General features: G+C 37.0%; 1 protein-coding gene across 6 annotated transcripts in view; it reads right to left on the reverse strand.

The window, feature by feature from the left end:
* The window catches only part of plce1 (phospholipase C, epsilon 1), a 75,451-nt gene extending 58,630 nt beyond the window's left edge, over positions 1 to 16,821 (reverse strand). For 2 of the 6 annotated variants that reach the window (XM_058793313.1, XM_058793315.1), the window contains exons 1-2: positions 16,493 to 16,819; positions 8,331 to 9,653 (exon numbers count right to left, since the gene is read on the reverse strand). In XM_058793313.1, the coding sequence (XP_058649296.1) occupies positions 8,331 to 9,425 (1,095 nt within the window). In that variant the 5' untranslated portion in view covers positions 9,426 to 9,653; positions 16,493 to 16,819. Of the gene's footprint in view, positions 1 to 8,330; positions 9,654 to 16,492 lie in introns of all 6 variants that reach the window. The other 4 variants (XM_058793311.1, XM_058793312.1, XM_058793314.1 and 1 more) reach the window with 4 other exon arrangements.
* Positions 16,822 to 21,124: the final 4,303 nt, after the last annotated feature.

Genomic DNA, 21,124 nt, shown 5'->3' on the forward strand with positions numbered 1-21,124 from the left:
AACTTTCATTAGCGGAAATGTGTGTCGCGATGGCGTGTTGATTTTGGATGAGTTGTGTGACTGTTCTGTGTTAATTGTGCACGACAGGAATGCTGAGAAACAACACTGGTGTGACACTCTACCGGATACATCCGAGTACAAAGATTAGATGTTGCAACGTTTTTTTTTTTCCCAAATACCACACATAAATGAGTTTTTAGGAATTATGTTATCAAAGGTCCACACTAGGGGGCAGAAATCAGCAACCACATCATAAAGGTTCAGTCAGATGAACGCTAAGATCAGAGGTTGACAGTAATACAAGTTATTAACACACAGAAAAATACAGTATTTATAGAAAAATAAAACATTACCTGGTCCTAAATAAGTACTCAGATTTAAGCCAAAAAAAATTGTTATTAAAAAAAAAAAAAAAAAAAATAGAAAACAAATAGGCTATAGGATTTTTTTTTTTCATGATAATTAAATACATTTTCACCAAAATTATTACTCATCATTTTATCTTGGCGTTTAGATTCTCAATACTGTAAAACAATAAATTTTTCTACATTACACTGGATAAATTACAATGACAATTTAAATTATATATAAAATTGTATATATTTTTAATAAAATTTACATTGAATTAAAATATATAATATAAATGATTATTAATATATACACAATACAGATCTGACGACGATGATAATTAGTTTTTTTTATGATGTAAACATCCGATTCTTAATGAAAATAATTATTTTAAACATTATTTTACTGTTGTGGCAATATACTATATACATTATATTCCAAGTCACTTTACAAAGACAGAATGAGATGAAAAACTAGTTCACATACAGTAAGGTTTGGTGAAAGAGAATGTACTCTCCCTGCAGTGGAAAGCATGCACCTTTGGCCTTCCTGGGTGTTTGTTTTTCATGACACACACACAGAGATCACCGCTGGGATTGCTTACCCTCCAGAGAACATGACAACAAACATGTTCAACTGGATTTCCATCTATTTTCCCAGCCTGACGGAGGAATTCACGAATCCTAGACATCAACTGTTACACACAATATATCGGTTCTGCTATAATCTATTATGTATCATTTGACAGTGACACATTCATCTGACCTTTGAGAAGAAAAAAAAAAAAAAAGAAAAGAAAAACGGATCAGACAGCACGTAGCATGCCAAAAGCTAGAAAAGACACACTATTGTCTTTCAGTGGAGCAATAGTCTGTATCAGCAGCCTAAAATCTGAGCTGTTGGTCCAGCTGGGACTGAAAGCAGCCTGCCATGCACATTCCTGGCAGCTCTGAATCACAGAGACAACGGCAAACCACACCTTCCCAGAGTAACACCCTCAACTGCCGGCAAACCTCTGAGGACAATACAAACAACAAGTTAAGACAAAACACTCAGGAGGGCAGGATGGGATAACCACCATCAATCAAGATTCAAGCATTTCAGTCTGAACAGCATCAATAGGGAAACTTGTTTACTTGCAGTTTAGAGTGAATTAGCTGTGCCGTAAGACGAGTGACTCATTTGCCTTCAGGTGTTTCAGTGAAATCCAAGTTACTCAATTTAATAATTAGAACATGAATAATGGACGTCACTTTAAATTATCTGCCATCTCCTTTGTTTTTGCTGGTATAAGGATGTCACTGAATATGTTGCCTTGCATTTGACCTAATAGTTAGGTATATATATCATGCTTGTTTGCTTTCCCTTGCATTTGTGGATGTATATGACCATATTTAAGAAGTATTTTCAAATATGTAAGATTCACTGTAAAAATTCATTTTTAAAGGAGGAGAAAAAAAGATCATGGTGGTATCAGATCTGATTGCTTAGTGTTAAGATAACATGCTGTCCAGACTGGCTTTAAAAGAGTGCAGTGAGGTCTGGAATAATTTTGATAATAAAAATACATGCAAGACGTCTAATGCCAATCTGTTATTTAACACTACTGCAATAGAACATTGTAAATATTTTAATGCATCGTTACAGGAAGAGCACATCCATAAGTGCAGTTACACATGCTAACTAGCACAGACAAGTTCACTTTTGCAGATTTAAGTTGTAATATTACATTTATGTTGTATATATCTGATTAATCTCATATAGGATGTGGCTGAATTAATTAATCTGCAAGCATATTGATTCAGTTTACTGGTGTTCATTCACTCAAGTGCCAGTTCCTAACATTACTGACTATTGGGTCATTTGACTCAAATCATACTCCTTTTTTAATTTTTCTTTTTCAAAAAACTGTTGATGCATTATTAATAACTAGCAGACTTATGTCATTTTTATAGACATAATTTTCTATTAACAGTATAGACCCTTTTCACAGATTGTTATGACATTTCCACAGTTATAACATTATAACATTATACCTTGTGTTATATTACTTTGGCACTAAAATTAAAAATGGAATTTAAAATCATAGAAACACTATTGTGAATTTTTCTCTTTGTGGCAAATGGAAATGCAAACATTATAGGCTATTTGTTGTATAGTTTCCATTCACAATTATAGAAGTTTACCCAACTATATTAATAAAGCTATTAATAGAGAGATTAAGAAAGAGATTAATGAAGCTGCCACTATCCGCTAACAAAAATGATTTGATGTGAACAACTAATAATGGAAAAGATTCAATGAGACATCAGAAACATTAAGTGATTTTAAGTTGTTGACTTCTGCAGCTTTTCAGCTAGACATTTGTACAGACAGTATAATTCAGTCCATGGCCAGGTGTTTTCTACCCAGAATCCATTCCAGTTCTACAAGAGCTAAATCAAACATTGAGTTTGAGCAGAGCCCACCAAAATGATATTCCTGAGAGCTCTTCTCATAAGCACCTGCTTCCCTGTTGACTGTTCTGTCCATTTCTATTGCAACAGACTAGATCTGTTTAGAAAAGTTATTTGATTTGGGAACTTTAGCTTATCAAACACAAAACCACTTTGAACTCCTGGTTGCTTCACTGACACAGTTCAAGGTTCAAGGTTCGATACATCAACACATCTGCCTGACAGATTATCCATAATAAGGCTGATTATCTGCTTTGGCTGAGCGATTGAGGTTCCTTGGAATTCTGAGTAAATATTGACCTGTATTAAATAGTGCAGTTGATATGAACTTGCAGCTTTGATATGGTCGCTGTGTGGGAAGTCCATGAGACCGTATAGTGTCTAATTTGTCAATTTAGGTTTCAGAAGAGTGTTCACGAACACCCGCTTTGCAGCCCTTGATTTTATGAGAATGAAGTGTAGAAGAAACTCCTCTAAATGGCTCATTGTGAGTTCTCAGAAACACAAGGCACTTTGTGTGCAGTATCATGGCCACCGTATCCCTCCCCCCAGCCTCGTCCTGTGTTTTGTTTGGCGTGTAGATGGGCGCTCTGCTCACTGACACCAGCGTGCTAGTGAGAGCTAGACAGGTCTTATCACTACCTGCCAGTCTCTCCAAGGTCTGAGTCAGGATATGATGTGGTTTGGGCTGTTGATTGCGAGACTCTCTAGGTGGTCTCTGTCTATGAGAGAAATAACTATGGACCTGGTTTGCTTTGCCAAGAATGAGAGGGATGAGTTGAGGTGTATCATTTTGTCACTTGTCTGTTAACCATATCATCGTGGGGTTTTTTAAATCTGGGGGGAAATAGTTGCAATGCTTACTACATGATGTATTTTCTCCATTGTATTTTCTCCATATATTCTCCATTGTTTTGACAGAAAAAGAAGCTTATTACTGGTAAAAGGACTCTTTTTTTTTTCTCCAACAGGCATACTGGTCCAGCATGTCCGAATGCTGTTTTTCTTTTCTTTTGTGACACTGTAATGCAAATGCTACAGTGGCCGAGAGAGCTCAATGTGCTGCAAATAGAAAAAACACCTACAGATTAAGAAAACAACTTCATCGGTTTTACAACACACACGCTGCAAATACTCACAACACAACCAAACAAAGAAACACGCTGCAAATAAAATTCTTTATTTGTTTGTGTTGTGAGTATTTGCAGCACCTGCTGTCAAACTGATGAAGATGTTTTCTTGATTTGCTGGTGCTTTTTCTATTTGCATGTGTTTTCTGAAGTTACAGCGTGTTGAGATCTCTCGGCTACCGTAAAATGCAGCTTTACAGCTAAGCAAGCTGAGTGAGGCAATAAGTAAATGTGCGCTCATAAATTGTAATTCCACAGCCTTATGTAACATAAGCACTGGGAAGTCTGTTTTTAGTGTTCTTTTAGACAAACGAACTGGTTAAAATGATCAACAGATAATTAATCATTATATTATAATAATAATAATCTTACCAAACTTGACTGCATTTTAATTTGTGAAACTACAGCTTCAGAACAACTACCTCAACACTGTTCATTTTTCTGTTTATGCTCTTTAAAATCTAAGCTAAATATCTAAGGAAACTCTAGCCCACACTGTTACCTTCTTCCAAGTTTTTTCATCTTTATTCTTTTTGGGTCATTGACAGAACTTTTAGTCATTAGTCATTACCTGTTTGGAGATCTCTGGCCCTGCTGTTCATTCTAATCAGCCAATCACAAGGCAGTGTTTATCTTCCGGTGGCGGGGCAGGCAACTGCTATGTGGCTCATTTCCTTTAATACCACAGAGGGCTGTAGTAAATTCCATTTTCAACATATTCTCTCTTTTCACACCAACCCAAACAACATTTTTAATGAATAGTTCATGCAAAGTGAAAATCTGTCATTATTTACTGGTCATTCCAAACCCGTACGACTTTCTTTCTTTTGTAGGAACCATTCATATGATAGAAAAGCACAAGCCATGTATAATCTCATGGCTGTTGTATAAACCACAAACAACACTGTGGTTACTTGTCCCCTACTTGCAATCTCATAAGCTCGTCTGACTCCTCTGCTGTGTCCATAGAGACCAGGGGTCAAGGCCGGGGGAGGTCAGAGTTTCAACTCTGCACTTCCTCCCTACTGCTGCTATAATCACAAACGGAGACGATTAGCAGATGCCTCTTGGATGCCATGTAAAGTCCTGCCTTAAAAACACAGTCCTGAGTGGGAAGCTCTTTGCTCTGAGTGTCAACATCTGAGGCCGTGAGCAAACACCAGTAAAAGCTTAAGAACACATTAAAAGAACAAGCTCAGCTTAATTAGAAGGAGCAGTCTGTCATTTCATTTAAAGTCCAGATGGACAGGCAAATATCCCATGGGAAACTTTCTGAATTACATGCTCTACAGTTGACCCCAGCAGTCTCACATCTGAAGATGAAGAGTTACAGGTTTTTTAAAACTTTGTAAGTGGTCATAATTACATGTTCATTGCGGCAGTACAATGTGTTTGCATGTATTTCGTGTACTGTAGATAAAGAGCTATAAAGCTTTCCAGTAAAATACTGCTCCTTTAACCCATTTATGAGGCGACAGGCTTGCGCAACAAAAGCATATTTCCCGTCATTCTCTGTGGCAGCCAGAGAATGGGAAAATCCGCAGATAAAGCAATTACAAACCTAGAACATCAAGAAATGAAAAAATAAAAAAATAAAAAAATAAAAAAATAAAAAAATTGCACAAACAAGTCCTCATTTCATCCCTCAAAAAGAATTATAGTGTGTATATATCTATATATAGCTGACATGTAAAACATTACTTACGCCAGAATACAAAACACAAAGTTCCAAAGTACTTCAAATGCCAATTCATATTCAAATCTCTGGACAATAAAATAACCTCACAAACACTAAAGACAGTGTTATTAAAAGAGTGGCCTAATAAAGCAATCCATAAATTATGGCGTAATGAAACCACAGGACGTGCTTCATGTCACCACCAGCATAAGTCCTCAGGGATGTGTGTGCGCTTTCTATAATAGACTTCAGTTCTCTAGAGAATCCTGATGCAATATTATTGAACAACCAAAAGTGAAACAGGCTGTCTTTCTCTATCCACTTTTTCACCCTTCCTTTTTTCTAATATCAGACAATGCTGGGCAGCTCTCCACCGTGGTTCAGTCTAAAACCACATTGTCATTGAGACTGATATTGTGGACCCAAAACAAAACACTAATAACAGATCAGTGGAACACGAAACGGTTTGGTCTCTGGAGTAGCAATGACTAGAGCTCACATATTTCTACATGCTTAGACTCAGTGAACTCATTTTTCACCTATAAGGAATGAATAAAAAGGTGAAGGAGGCAGGGGTTTAGTGCCTCAAAGGGCCAATAAAGTCTTAATGTCTTAAGCCAGTGTAGCGAGAACCACTGCACGCTCTGAAACAGAGGGTTCCACTGTCCCAGCCAGCGGGAGAAACCAGACAGCACTGGAACAGCCCTTAACACAACAAGCAGTGCTTTTTACAAGTCTACTAGTAAAACGTCTGCCTAAGCACAGACATAATATGCTGCATAATAGATCTGAAGTTCTGCTTAAACAGACAGCAGTCGCCCACTAAATCATCTGTCAGAAAAACCTCAAGCTGAAATGTTTTATGTCTGTATCTTGCACCAACTTGAGCTTTGCTAGCTCCAGGATAAGGAATTTCCTCCTATTTTGCCTGTAACTCATCAAATTACTGGCAAAATTAAGTGCTGGCCAGTGTTCATTTGTTAAATAGACTGGAACCATTTCAATTACCACGAAAAATGCATGAAAAAATGCATCAATGCGGTTTACTCTTGCAATTTAGTATAGCAGCACTGCTAATATCATTACCCTGTACAATAAATTGGTTGTGCTATTTCTCATTTGTAATTTACTGTGCATAAAAGCGTCTGCTAAATGAATAAAAAAAGAAATGACACATTGTATTAAATATTTCATGGTCTAGTTGAAATCACTGAAAAATAAAAAATAAAAATCGAAAAGAAGTCTGAAATGAATAAAAGCAAACAAGTTATATAATATAGAAACCAAGGAATATGAACAAAAGGCTGACAAATAAAGACATCATGTCAAAAATCAACAGTCATTTCCTGTTTTCCATTAGCAGAAACTAGGTTAGGCTCAATTAACAAATGGCAAGTTTCAATAAAATGTAGTAGTGGAATATGGAATAAACTAATTTTAAAATAACGTAGGTTTTACATTTAAACCCATGAACATACTGATCCTGTTGTAAATAATAGTGAAAAATCACTTTTAAAACCGCTGTTTGATGATTATCCTACACTGATAAAAATGATTCTGTGGTGAAGTAAATACTATGGAAAAACAAATGTAATTTCTACATTAAATAATTTAGTTCAGGGAAAAAATAAAAATAAAAAATTACACTCTATATCATTACTCAATTCAAGGTATAGTAACTTGCTGTTTTCCGACATCTGGGGTTCATATCTTAGAAAGTGTAACTAGCTGTCTACTACCTTGTTTACTTGTGTGATGTTTCTAAGTGAACCATATGCTTTAATAGCATGGCTTTTTCAATGCTACACTGTTAGAGTAAGGTTTACAAAATAAATTTAGTAAAATGAACTTGAGTATTGCACTGGAGTAAAACTTCAAATGATTAAGTAGAAATTACTCAAACTATCAATGGCCAAGTTAAATTGTCTTATTCTCTTTGTTAATTTTACATAACTTAGCTAAGTAGATTTGACTATTTCATTCTTAAATTTAAATTTGTTTCTTTCAGTACACAGCAAATGTTGTCTCATATCGGAAATGATAGATGTAGGTAATTTATAAAACTATGCCAGGTTTTGAAAGGAATTTTTTTTAAGGATTTGTTTGAAGGGCAGCTGTAACGCTTTATGTGGTATTGCAGCAAAGCCCTAAAACCACCTAGAACACTTCAATATCACATAATTAGAGTGTTCTGGGTAGTGTCTAGGGCATTGGCTGAGTGTTCATGTTGTTTGCTATAGATATGCACCTAGCAAACAACCCAAACACTTTACAAGTGTCCCTTCTTTAAACTAGGGTACTTTTTTATCCAGTTAAGTCAGCCAGGAAAAAACACAAGCCTCATCTTTGGTAATACCAGTATCATAACTCTCCTCAACAAGCCACATGATTTGATGTATTATTCATGCCTGTAGCACAAATGGTTTAACAGTTAGGGGTTTTGAAAATGCAGAAAGATTGCAGAACTATACATACAGTATGAACAATTGCAATAGCAAGAACCACAAATTTTGCGCCCAAGAATCAAGCTAAGAATGCAGGGTTAATTCTTATTTCAAAACATGAGATACAACACAAACATTCAGTGCAGGAACTGTGGCACCAACTGTGAGAGAGGCACATTCATAGAGCTTTAACGTAACACCTGAATAACCAGCCGTTCATAAAGGAAGCATTCATACCACGTAGAGCTTTAGTGAGGAGAGAAATTGACCTTACCTCGGCAAACCTGACCCCTGGGTATGTGAGAAGGGCCCTGGAAACCTGCAGCTGGATGGCCTGAAGAGCTCTGCGGTATCCTCTCGTCTTATCACCAAGGTGGTATGTTTTCCCACAAACAGACTCCCAGACTCTGTCAGAGATGCAGCCGGTAGGTAGAGTCCTCACTATAGCTCTGGTGCCGGTGCACACTGTCTTTTTGATCTTCTGGTTGTTCTTGAAGTACCTCCTGACCAGGACAGTAGAGCGCTCTTTCTTGTTGCGCACAAACTCGCTATCGGACAGAGAGCCCTCGCTGTCACTACAGTGAGGTACAGACAACCTGAACGTCTTAAGGCATCTGCTCTGAGAGCACACGGGTTTGCTTTTCCTGTTGAGCCTTTCCAAACTAGAGAAGCCATTTTTATGGCACACGGCACATACGAAGTCCGTTCTGTCATGCATTTTGTTATTTACAGCAGTGCCGCAGCCATTGGTGCATTGAGGCCCTTGTGGTGAGGATACTGGCACACTGTTTCGCCTCAAATCCAGCCCGCAGAGCGGCAGGCTCTCCGTGTTTTGGCCAATTACGAGTTCCATCTGGCACAGTTCACCATCCGAGCCACTCAACGCTGGCCGTTCTCCAGCAAGGCAAGTAATATCAGAAGAAAACCCTTCTGCTTCCCTCTGCTGGGGCACCGTTCCCCAGCTTCTAGGAGGAAAGCTATTCTCCGGGCAGCCTTCTTCGCTTTCCACTGGATCGCAAAACCCACACATCTGGCACACGTACAACCCTTCTTCCCCGTGCCTTGCAGCCCCACAGCTGCAGCTTTTGGACCTGTAGGTCTCATCTAAGCAATCTAAACTTCTAGATCTAGTATCCAAAGACTTCTGTATTCTGCACTCTGTGCCTGGTGAGTTCCCCTCTGAAGTCTCGAATGAAAACCGAGGGGATTCGTTCACAGGCAAGCCGTAGTTCACGGATATGAGAGCATCTCCATTATTTGCCGAAGTCTCCTTACCAAGGCTCTTTACTCCCAGCACAGCGGATGCCCCGTCGGAGGCCATGGAGCTCATGAGGCCAATATGTGCCTGTCTCTCCACACGAACCCTCATATCACTAGGCACCTGGTGACAGATCCTCCTTGCTCAACTTACACCGAGGACAAGCTTCTGGCAAACTACTCCTAAGATTATGGCCTTGGGATCAGAGAAAATATCTCAGCGGGTCTGTCTGTACTGCCTGAAGGATGACTGCCGTAGAAAGTGACGGCTGCGTCTTCTCAGTTTTTTCGCCCCTCCCGAATTTAACTTCTTCTCCCAAGACCTCAGGGCCTCAGAACACTAGATGAGAGAGGAAGCAACAACAACAAAAAAATTTCAGTAAACAGCATTTCTTGCCACACAGCATTTTAAGTGACCTGAAAATGTTCTCTGAATGAATGAAGAAATATGACAATGCAAAAGCAAGAACATAAACATACTGTAACTCAACACACTGGTTTTACTTGGTCTGGGCAAGGCTAGAAAATTTCTCAATCCTTATCAGAGCCAAGCTGTTTTGTGTCTTACTAGGTGCTATCTGGGGAAGTTGTTAAAACTGCACTTCACCCACAACCAAATGTTTAAACACTGAAGAAATATTTCAAGGACAGGATGTACATTTTGACAGCACGAAATGAAAATTCACGTCCACTCAATAATATCTCCCTCTCAGGAAATCACACAGCTGTCCAAAATCTCTCTACAGGCTTCAGCCCCCCAGTCCTATACAAATGCACGGGTCTCTGGAATGAAAAGCCTCGCTTGGAGGGGGTCGGACGAATGAGATTAAAGGGGGGAATTCGCTGCACTGATTCAGGGTGAATTCAGTCAGTCAGAGTCTTCAAACATGGCTCAGTTCCCACACCCACACAGTCAGCGATAAATCACTGCGCTAACACTGTGAGGAGTTCCTCTTTCATAACTCAGCACTTGAGTGATTATAATCAGACATGGGCTTGGTGAAAGGGAAGAGTGTCAAAGACACTACAACACTGCTAATATTGTGTAGGGACAATGTTTTATTCAGTCTGAGAAACACAATCAACGCTGACTTTCTACAAACACTACATTTTTATATTGTCTTTAAAAAATCTGGTGGTGGAAAAAAGTGGTGCAAAACTGAGCAACTATTACATTGGCCACTGCTTAAAATAAGGGATGTGATTGGTGGATCCAAGGGTATTGCTAAGGTGTTTTAAGCAGTTATTGGAATAAATGTTCTGGGTGGTTGCTAGGGTGTTGCTAGAGTGTTCTGGCTCTGGCACCTCCTTCGACACAATTTTATAGGATTTCTGTTCCTATTTTATCATCTGCCGAGGAACTCATGAAAGTAATAGCACACCCTCTGCAAGAAGATTCATGATTTGTGGCATCATTCATGTCCATAGATTTATACGCTTAAAATTAGGGATAATGAAATTGAAAATTCTGTCATTATTTACAAGGGGTGTAACGGTACACGTATTCGTACTGAACCGTTTCCGTACAGGTCTTTCGGTTCGGTATGCATGTGTACCGAACGAATAGGCTACAGTATTTTTCATTTTATTTTTATTTTTTTCAGGAAATTCAAATAAATGGCGTTTTGACAGTCTTTGTGGCATGACAGATCGCTGTATAAACGCCTTGGAGAGCCACTTCTTGGACGGTTCAGAAACGTGCTGGTATAAACCCAACACAAGCATTGACTAGAGCGGCCGTGATCAGCTCCGGTCCCGTTTCTGAGCCGACTTGTGCAGAGCAGAGTGTGAGTTAACGCGATCATTCTTTCCTCTTTACTACTGGTTTTAACGCGAATAAACATGACTTAACATCTCATGCCTCATGTAATTGCTCAATCAGTGTTTCAACCGCGGAAAGTCATCAACAAAACAGCGTGGAAATAAAATGTCACGTAGCATTTAATTTACCTCAGCAAGTCATCAGTGTCCACAGCTCGAGAGAAGCATTTTGCGAAATATTACACCATACACTCATTATATTTTACTAAACCTGTTAGTCTTATTTAATGTATGTTTAAATTAATATGTTATGAAACATGCTATGACATCCAGTGTGCAATTGAATATATTTTAACAAATAACCTAGAAATTTTATTATAAGTTAATTTAAAAACTGCATTATGTGCAATTTACATGTTTGCATAAAATTTTTTATTTTTTTTTAAGTTGAGTGTTGATCATCTTTTTAAAAATAAATAGTAATTAAATTTAAGTCTGGCTTAAGTTGTTAGGCCTAGTTGTAACCTTATAATGTAAAAGGTCTCCCTATAGTTTTAAGCATAAACTGAAGTAGATTTTTATCACTAAGAAAATTTTAACTATAAATGAATGTATTTAAAGAAAGAGCAACTTGTTCAGTAAACCACTATTTAAAAAAAATAAATAAATAAAAAGTTATAGTTTTTCCCCCTGCTGTACCGAAATCGTACCGAACCGTGACGTTGAAACCAAGGTACGTACCGAACCGTCACATTTGTGTACCGTTACACCCCTATTATTTACTCATGAGACTTGCAAGTGGCATTTGCCAATGACAGATGTCATCAAACCATTTTTAAATCTGAAAGCAAATGCATTTTCATTAGAGTTGCACAATTAATCGTTAAAAGATAGCAATCTTGATTCAAACACCCACGTGATCTAATTTCTAAATGACAATGATTCACCTGTGTTCATTAAACCTATGAAAAAATCATGCTGGAACATTCGAATCAGCTTTCGTGCTGCCGCTGACAAAGAGAGCAGACAGTTACCATGTTTAGGTAAGAAACTGCTTCACAAACAGTCTTTTCAACTACACAGTATTATTTACCTGAAATTGTGTACTCCCCAAAATGGCAAAAGATGGTAACTCGGGGAGAAGAATTGTTGAAAAAAATTGTGGGTTTTTTTTCTTTTCTTTGCGCACATAAAGTATTCTCGTAGCTTCACAAAACTGAAGTTGAGCCACTGATGTCACATGGACCGTTTTAGCGATGTCCATGCTACATTTCTGGACCTGGGAACATTTCAGTTGCGTTGCTGTCTATGCAGAGTCTGAGAGCTCTACAATTTCATCAAAAATATCTTAATTTGTGTTCCGAAGATGAACGAAAGGTCTTATGGGTTTGGGACGAAATGAGGGTGAATAATTAATGACAGAATTTTAAATCAGAAGCCACTTAACATGTTTTGTCTTTATACATGGAGAATACATTCTGCACCATTACTAAAGCACAAAACATATGCATTCCTGCTGTGGAATGAGATCACAGAACAGATAAACCAGACACACCCTTGTCTCTATGACAAACTGTCATATGTTCGCATGACTTCATGAGGTAGCCTGACTATGAAGTGATGGGAAAAAAAATATTGTTTTTTCATTTCACTCTCTGGGCGGTTGCCTGTTGTTAAGCGGCTCAAGGGTGTTCTGGAGGGTTGCATACTGGTCAAAAAGGGGTTTAATAAATAACGGTGATAGTGATGCTTCTCTTAGCAAACACAACTAATTATAGTTCTTCTAAAAATGGTTCAAGCCTTGAAGTAGGCTACTGCAACTTCTGCAAGCCTTTATTTGTATATGTTACATTATGAGAGATTGCATTCAATCAGTCATGATCATTTCCTGTAATCCTTATTGATGTCATGGTCATGTGCCAACAACCGACATATCTGATTATGTCAGCCTGCCTGCAGTGGGTGTAACACGCATTTGTGCCCTAAAAACCTGAACTTGTCAAAGACACCTCTTACTTATCTAAACTATGAACTGTAGCAATAAAGAGGCTGCATACCGTGCCTCCAGAAAGGAGGGTGGGGATGAGTGTCTGTTGAGGCATGAGGCCATTGTAACGCTTGGAAATTACGGGAATTCCCACCTCCCCAAATCCACCTCCGCACCCCCTCCTTCTCCCCTTCTTTTCTGAAGCCAGCACAAACTAATTATCTCTGCTAGCTTGATTCTATTCCCGTGCAACGGGCAGCTACTGGAGCAAAGCCTCATCCAGACTTGGAACAGTTCATCTTAATAAAACTAAGTTTATGTGTGGATAAACAATGCCATCAGTGACAACATACATGCAGGGCCAATTCAGATTAAGGTAATCTAAGCTATAACAGCCCATCATAAATGGAACTAGGTCAACTGTTATTGATCTCTGACAAATGTTACAGCAGTTAAGGCTGGAATTGTATACCTACACAACTTTTACAAAGTCAGCAAGTGTATGACACCTAATGTTTTAAAAGCTGTTCATATTTTAAAACATTAGGCGACTTTGTGAATGGTTACAGAGGAAAAACTGGACATCGTACACTATAGCCTGAGGATCACACACTACCAGACCTCCAATCATTCTGGACACAAACAAACTCACACAGAGCATGTGCCTCATTACTAGGAGATGCATGGCAACATATATATATATATGTGTTTTCTGAAATTGGCTCAAAATATCAAACATAGCTGATATCAATGACTAAACAAATTCATAATCTGAAGCTAAAAAATCTGAGTCTGTGCCAATCATACACTACATGATTTTGTGTGAAATCTGTCAACTCTGACTTCCAAAAATCTGTAAACTGGACATGAATTTTGGCAACTAGCACTGACTTCATCCAGACTGTAAATCGGGGCAATAATTTGGGCTGAAGTCATGTAATGTATTCCAGCCTTTACCTGAATTTTCATAAAATGAAATGAATCTCAAATAAAAATAAATATTAGATGTACAAATTGAACTTAAAAACTGTCAAATAAAAATGTTGCCTTGCAAACAACTGAAATAAGTACAAGTTATTGAAGCAAAAGTACTGAAAATAAAATAAACTAAAATGTAAATAAAAACATTTTTAAATAAATGAAAACCAAATAGAAATATTAAAAATGACAAAACTTTACATTAAAATATAAACATTAAAAATATAAGCTAAATCAAAATATGAATAAATACTATAATAGTGTGTAAATAATACCAAAATAACAGTCTCTGACTGTGCTTTCCTTGAGGCCTCAATGAAAAGATGAAGCACTAAAAAAAATAATTATATGAGCCCTAAACAAGCAGTGGCAAAACAGACACAAGCTGATACAAGCTAATACAAACACAGATACTGATTCAAGCTGACAATTTGTCAAAAAAGAAATCAAAGAAATCCACAGATGACTGCATGTATGTCTAAACACTTGGAAAGACACTTGTTGACACCAAATCAGTGTCTTATATAATAAATGTACAGTCCAATGATCTTGATCATTTGTGGGTGTGTAATGTCTTCTGACAGACATTCTTGTTTAGCAACACGAAGCTCATGGGCCTGTCCCATGATGGTAGATGAACAAATTCAGAGTTACAGGATTAGTTTCGAGTTGACAAAACCACTCCAATCCGGCTTTGTTGGTACCATGATGCTGATCATAAACTTTCTTTGTCGAGTTTGTGCACATGAATGTGTGAAATCACTGGCGAACAGCCAATCACGAGCCTTGGTTAAAGGTTTTGCTAAAGGTTAAATGATTGAAGAATATGATGAATTTTTAAAAGCATTTACAATGAAAAAAGTACTTGTTCATGAAAGAGGACAAATAAAAGAAATGATCTTGCTTCATCAGTGCAGTCACAAGTGAAACTTGTTAAGAAATATACAACGATAGAGACTCGAACATGTAAGGTCACAGTCATTTTTAAAGTGTTATCTATTGATTCTACAGCTTATTTATATTATATACGATCTGTATATATAAACATTCATTTAAAATAAATGATTTATAATGACTGTTAAACTAAAATTGCTTGTGTGTAATGGATTAATAATAATAATATAAATCATATAAAATAACTCAAGTTTTGGTTTTGGCCAGACAATTTTTTTTAGTACTAGTGACCTTTCATTTGGAGCAAGAGAAACTGGGGAAGTGACTTTTTTGTGTCAGACATGTGTCACTTTGCTCACATCTGATTGGTCCAATTTCAGTTTGAGATCTCTTACTCAGAACATAACCTGCCCCGGAGCAGGTTAGCTGTGGAGCATAAGTTACTATGGCAATGAACGTCTCTAAAAGCCAAGCCACTTTCATGGTACCTAAAACCCAGGATTGGTGCAAACTAAACTGAAACTTACCTGGCTAGCCAGCTAATCCGGATTCATGGTACAGGCTCCAGGTGTGTCAACCCAGATTCAGTTTCACAACATATGAAACCGTCTGTTCTCATTACTCACACCGATAGCATTTTATGCAAAAAAAATAAATTCTTAAAATTGTGTCATACACTGAGTATTGTCATGACTGATCAAAGGTCAATGATTATAGGCTTGTTTACAGCCAAGCAAAAGTTCCCTTCTGATCCTAGAACAGTAACCGAGTACTACTAGTCTCTCCATCGAGTTCTCATAAAAACGATGTGGCATGTGAAGTGAAGCAGACGAGTTTTCCATCTATTCACATTTTCCAGGCTGGTAAATGAAAATGGATTGTATGAGTTTGAGCCTAAAGAGCCCAAACCCCAGGATCACTCGTGCAAGATCAGGTTACAGAGCTGGTCAGCTCAGTCACAGCACTTTACTAGAGCAACATAAGATTTCCATTAGAAGCTGATTTCACCAAACTAGACTTGGGGGAGCCTGTAGAGGCAGAAAAGGGGGGACAGAAAAAACGTCCCATTGAGCTTTTGGGAGAACGTGCCTTTTGCTGAAATATTTCCTCACATACATGCAATTTTAAAAACTGATCATCATCGTGATGTCACACACGATTTAAAAACATCACCACATGTCTTTAAAAGAAACACCCGCTCTGTCACAGCCTAAACACTGAGAAGATTTTACTAGCAAAAAAGTTACAAACTATAGCAATACAATGGTATTACTATGTATCATGATAGTACCATACAGTAAATATTATACCACAGTATAGCCTACATATAGTTACACGAAATAAAAACAACTGAGGTGAATGAATACACGCGAGCAGCAAGACAAACTGGATTCCTTTCATTCATTTGTAACTTAATCCGACAACGCATTTATCAACTAACAAGTGACCTCAAACGTCGTTGTCGTTTTGACGCTCAACTGTAGTCAATTCAGATAAACACAAGATTTACACTACAAACGTAAGATAAACACGTGCCAAGGGTAGGAGAAACAACTCACCGTTGCAGCAAGTCACACCAGAAAACCGCCTTCACTCGCGAAACAGAGTGAAACTTCATCTTGGTTTCAGAAATTGACTGTTAAGTTTGCAGAGTCCCGCAGCAACCGTAGTAAAACAAAATTGCGTTTAAGTTGGTGGAGGCGGGAAACCCAGTCATTCAGTCAGCAGCAGCAGCAGCAGCGGAGCCAGTACAATAGCTGTTGCAGAGGTGTCACTGCATAGGAATGTCTGAGGAGGACTTTAACTCTCTGTACCGCTCAAGAGACTGACACACTCTGTCACAGACACATGCTTACTTGTCTTCATAAATACCAAATATTTCACTTTCAGAGGTTACAGAGGGACCTAATACGATACCATGGTAAAAATGCATATAAATAGTACGCCAAATACTAAACGAAATCTAGACAAAAATATAACTTTGGCGTGCATATGATACACAGTTTTCGCGTACATATGATACGCAGTTTTCGCGTGCATATGATACGAAATTTATTGGCCTGCATATGATACACAGTTTTCGCGTGCATATGATACGCATCTACCCCACAACCCTTAATCCTACGCATCGCGTAGCATATACACGCCAAAGTCCATTTTTGCGCATCAATACCACTATACGTTACATTTTTATTTGGCGTACTATTTATACGCACTTTCGTGAGATCGGGTTTGTTTTTAGATGTACCATGGTACAACCATAAATTGAAATACCAGCTAAATACTACAGGTTACCTGATATGGTAGTCATGCTTCTTATATCATATTAAATAGAAATATAACAAATTACACATCAGTTCACTCCTCGAATTCCATTGGCCCAGCTGTTTTCCAAGAGTTCTGATTGGTGGGGACTGACTGTCATTGATCCTTGCAGGTTACAACTCTAAGCCAGTAGGTGGCGACAAGCGACTGTATTAATCAATGAGTCATTGAATCATTTAATCAATTTATTAATGTAATGCCGCTACTATTTTTTTCAGAGATGTGCAGTAGTTGATCCTGTTTGGACTTTTGGGACTATTTTTCATGGGTGTAGCAAAAACGGACAAAATACTAGGCCTACATAATATGACAGTCATGTGTATCAGATATCACATAAAATATTTACTCAGCACGCAGATTCATCCTCAAATTTGATGAGCTAAGCAGTCTTCCAAGAGTTCTGATATGTGGTAAGGATTGTGAGTGATCCTTTCTGCAGGTTACAACACTATGCCAGTAGTTGCCAAGAGACTGTATTAATAGTGAATCACTGAATCATTCATTCAATCAATTCATTCAAAAAGCTGATTCATTCAGTCACATTTTTATTTTTATTTTTTGGAGACGGACAACTTGTTGATAATCCTCTTTCAGATTTTGGGACTATAGACAAATTACTACATGATATGGTAGTCATGTGTATTAGATATAATTTAAAATATTAATATTTACACAGTACTTCATTTCGTCCTCAAATTCCAGAAGTTCTAATATTCTGATAATATTATGCCAGTAGGTGGCAACAAGTGATTGTATTTATGAATGAGTCATTGAATCATTCATTCAACTGATCTATGTAAAACAATTTTCATTGGTGGAGCAAAAAAAGACAAAATACACCAGCAGGTGGCGACAAGTGAGTCACTGAATCATTCAGTCAGTTCATTTGAAACACTGAGTTTTGAAATAACGCCTCTATTGTGTGCATCTATTCCAAATAGAATTATTTTCAATGGTGGAGCAAAAACAGACAAAACAACTGGCAACGTTGTGTCTAATTTGTAAATTACTCAATACTAAGCCATATGCGACAGAATATCATGTTAATACCACATTGTTTGACAATTGAAATAGAAAAATCTATATTATTTCTATTTTTATTTATTTATTTTTTTAGTACCATGGTATAGCACTGTAAACTACAATTAGCGAAGTACCATTGCGCTCGTGGGAATGCTGCATGGAGAGTATCTGGTTTTGGCTACATCTGAAGGTTACTTCCTTTTGCCGAATTGATAACATTGTTCGATTTCCTGTTGTCCCAAACTAGACCATTGCTTTATTGGATGAATATGATCACAGAGTGATGTCAGATGTTTCCATGTAGTAAACACATGTTGATGATTTAGTTTTGTGCTAGTTTATTCTTTTTTCTGCATGTTTGTTATGCTTTGTTTATGCATGCAGTGGTAATCCACACCTAATACAGACCAAACAGAGGGGTTTGTATCCAGTTCCTCCCACCATACACTACTCAATCTTTAAAAAAAAAAAAACAAGGGAATATAAAATGGGCTATTAGGCAAATTATCATCTAGAAATATTCCAATGCATATTTACTTTAACTATGTGTTTGTATTCTTGGCAGAATAGAAATGATTTTTCCAATTCTTAGTCCACAAGGAGGGAACTCTTATGCCATCCAAAAAGAATGCGCAATTCTTCCACTCCCAGTCAATCTGTCACATGTAATCCTGCAGCATGTGGATCTGTTGCTTTCCAGTTGCAATTCATTTACAAAACCACACAAGTAAGCCTTTGTATGTTACAGTTCACTATGACAGTCTTTTATGATTCCGTTATTGGCTTTGATGCAATAAGTTCTGATCATTCATGTTTGCACGACTTGCGCTTGTTGCACAACTATGCAGACATAATTGTGTGTTTGCAGCTCAGGTTTTTGATCATATTTTAGGATGAGACTATGAAACAAGGCTTCACAGTTGTAAAGATTCAAATAAGACTGTCACAGGTTTGTACAAAAGTGTTTGCTATTCTGGTGGAACTTCATAATGTCACTCTGTGGGCTTTTTGTTTTGTCTTTCCATCTAAACACCTGCAAGTGAATGTTTCCATGAACTGAAGTCACAACAATTAAAGATGGTGTTGATCTAAAGCGGTCATAGTCACCTCGTGATCTGTGTTACACTGCCGCCCTCTACTGGATAATAACGTCAACTCACGACTTCAATAATAAACGGATGCTGACAAAACCGTTTTGAATATGCTCACTCAGAGTGACTAAGCACTTTTATGTAATCAAATTTAAACAACAAGCGTGTTTGTTTATCCACCTTCTAATTATTTGTTTATATCTGTAACATCCGTTATGTTCTTTTGCGCAAATGCTATGATGATGTATCATCCGTTATATAATTTCTCTGAATTGCAGTTTCCATGTGGCAGAATGTGTTTTTTTGTTTGTTTGTTTTTTAATTCACTGATAGTTTAAACTGTTTTTTTTTTTTTTTTTTTTTTTTTATAATGAATGCTTGACATATTAACAAACATCAGGGTTGGACAAAATTCAAACCAGTGATAAATAATTAGAATAAAGTAAATAATCAGACAAAATATTCTGATACATTCTAATATATGTTCCCAAATAATTACAGATTAAGATTAAACTGTTGACAAAAAATGTTGACATCATCACATTTAAATCTATTACTTAATATACTGAGCTATAACCACACAAATGTACTTATAATAAACATTAGAAAATGTCAAAATTCCTTCATTCTGTTTTTTTAATACACTGCAAAAATTATTTTTCAAAACTGTGAATAAAAAACAATACAACAATATTATTGGAGTACATTTTACAAGTAAATACTATTTTCATCTTTTTTTATTTCACTTTTATTGCAATGCCTTACTTGCCATTCTTTGTAATTATGTTTGAAATTTACTAGCAATTTCTGAATACATTTTTTTATACATCAAATTTTTTCAGTGTACTGATGATCTACTATGATGATTATGAAAATGAACGAAATGATAGCTATTATAATGAACAACATGTTGTGGGGCAATATATGCTTTTAACATAATTGGCAAGAATCTAAACTTTAGATTTTAAAGGTATTGTCTTTGAAATGCATTGCATTTTAATCCTGCTTCATTGAAATGTAAATGAAATTATAGTCTTTAGTTTGCTACATATTTAAGAATTTTCAAAGGCATTCTCAATTCAGTTCTGAATGGTGCACAACCATAGCAAACATGTGGCATATTTTGGCCAAACCCTATAAAATATCCTAAAAAAAAATTTTGTTTGTTTTTTTTTGTGCTTGTTTTGCTTTTACATTTTACATTTTTATTCATCTATAGCAGACACTTTTATCCAAAGCAAGTTTTTCATAATAGATTTACACTGGTATTGTAAGGGAAAATGCTATAAAAGTCAGAATGAAAACACATTTTAGGCAAGGTAATCTAAATAAAGGCGTGTAAAGTTATAAACAGCTGAAAAACTGATTCCCGTATCTTCTGTCAACAGTTGTATATTTAAAAAAAGGAGTTGAGTATGACCAATTTCTCTGAAAATGTTTGTTTGAGGAGATTAAAGGATGCAAGTGAAATAGCCAAAGCCTTAATTAGAAGGAAGTGTTCCATGTGTGTTTATTGAATCTGTGTTGATCTATCATTAAAGCCTGCTGCTGTTATCTGTTGACAATGTAAATGTACTGCTTTGGAACAGGCTGTTCATATCTAGCGTTACTTACCAAACAGTCTGGGGCCATTTGTTTGAGGATCGAGGGCAAAACAGCTTGTTCTTGTTAGAAGGCAGAAGGCAAACAGCCCTGGATGATAGATAGAAAACCGCTCAAATTAAATCTTAAAGGAATAGTTAAAAAAAAAAA

The sequence above is a fragment of the Onychostoma macrolepis genome, chromosome 12 (genome assembly GCF_012432095.1).
Source record: "Onychostoma macrolepis isolate SWU-2019 chromosome 12, ASM1243209v1, whole genome shotgun sequence".
Classification (NCBI taxonomy): Eukaryota; Metazoa; Chordata; class Actinopteri; order Cypriniformes; family Cyprinidae; genus Onychostoma; species Onychostoma macrolepis.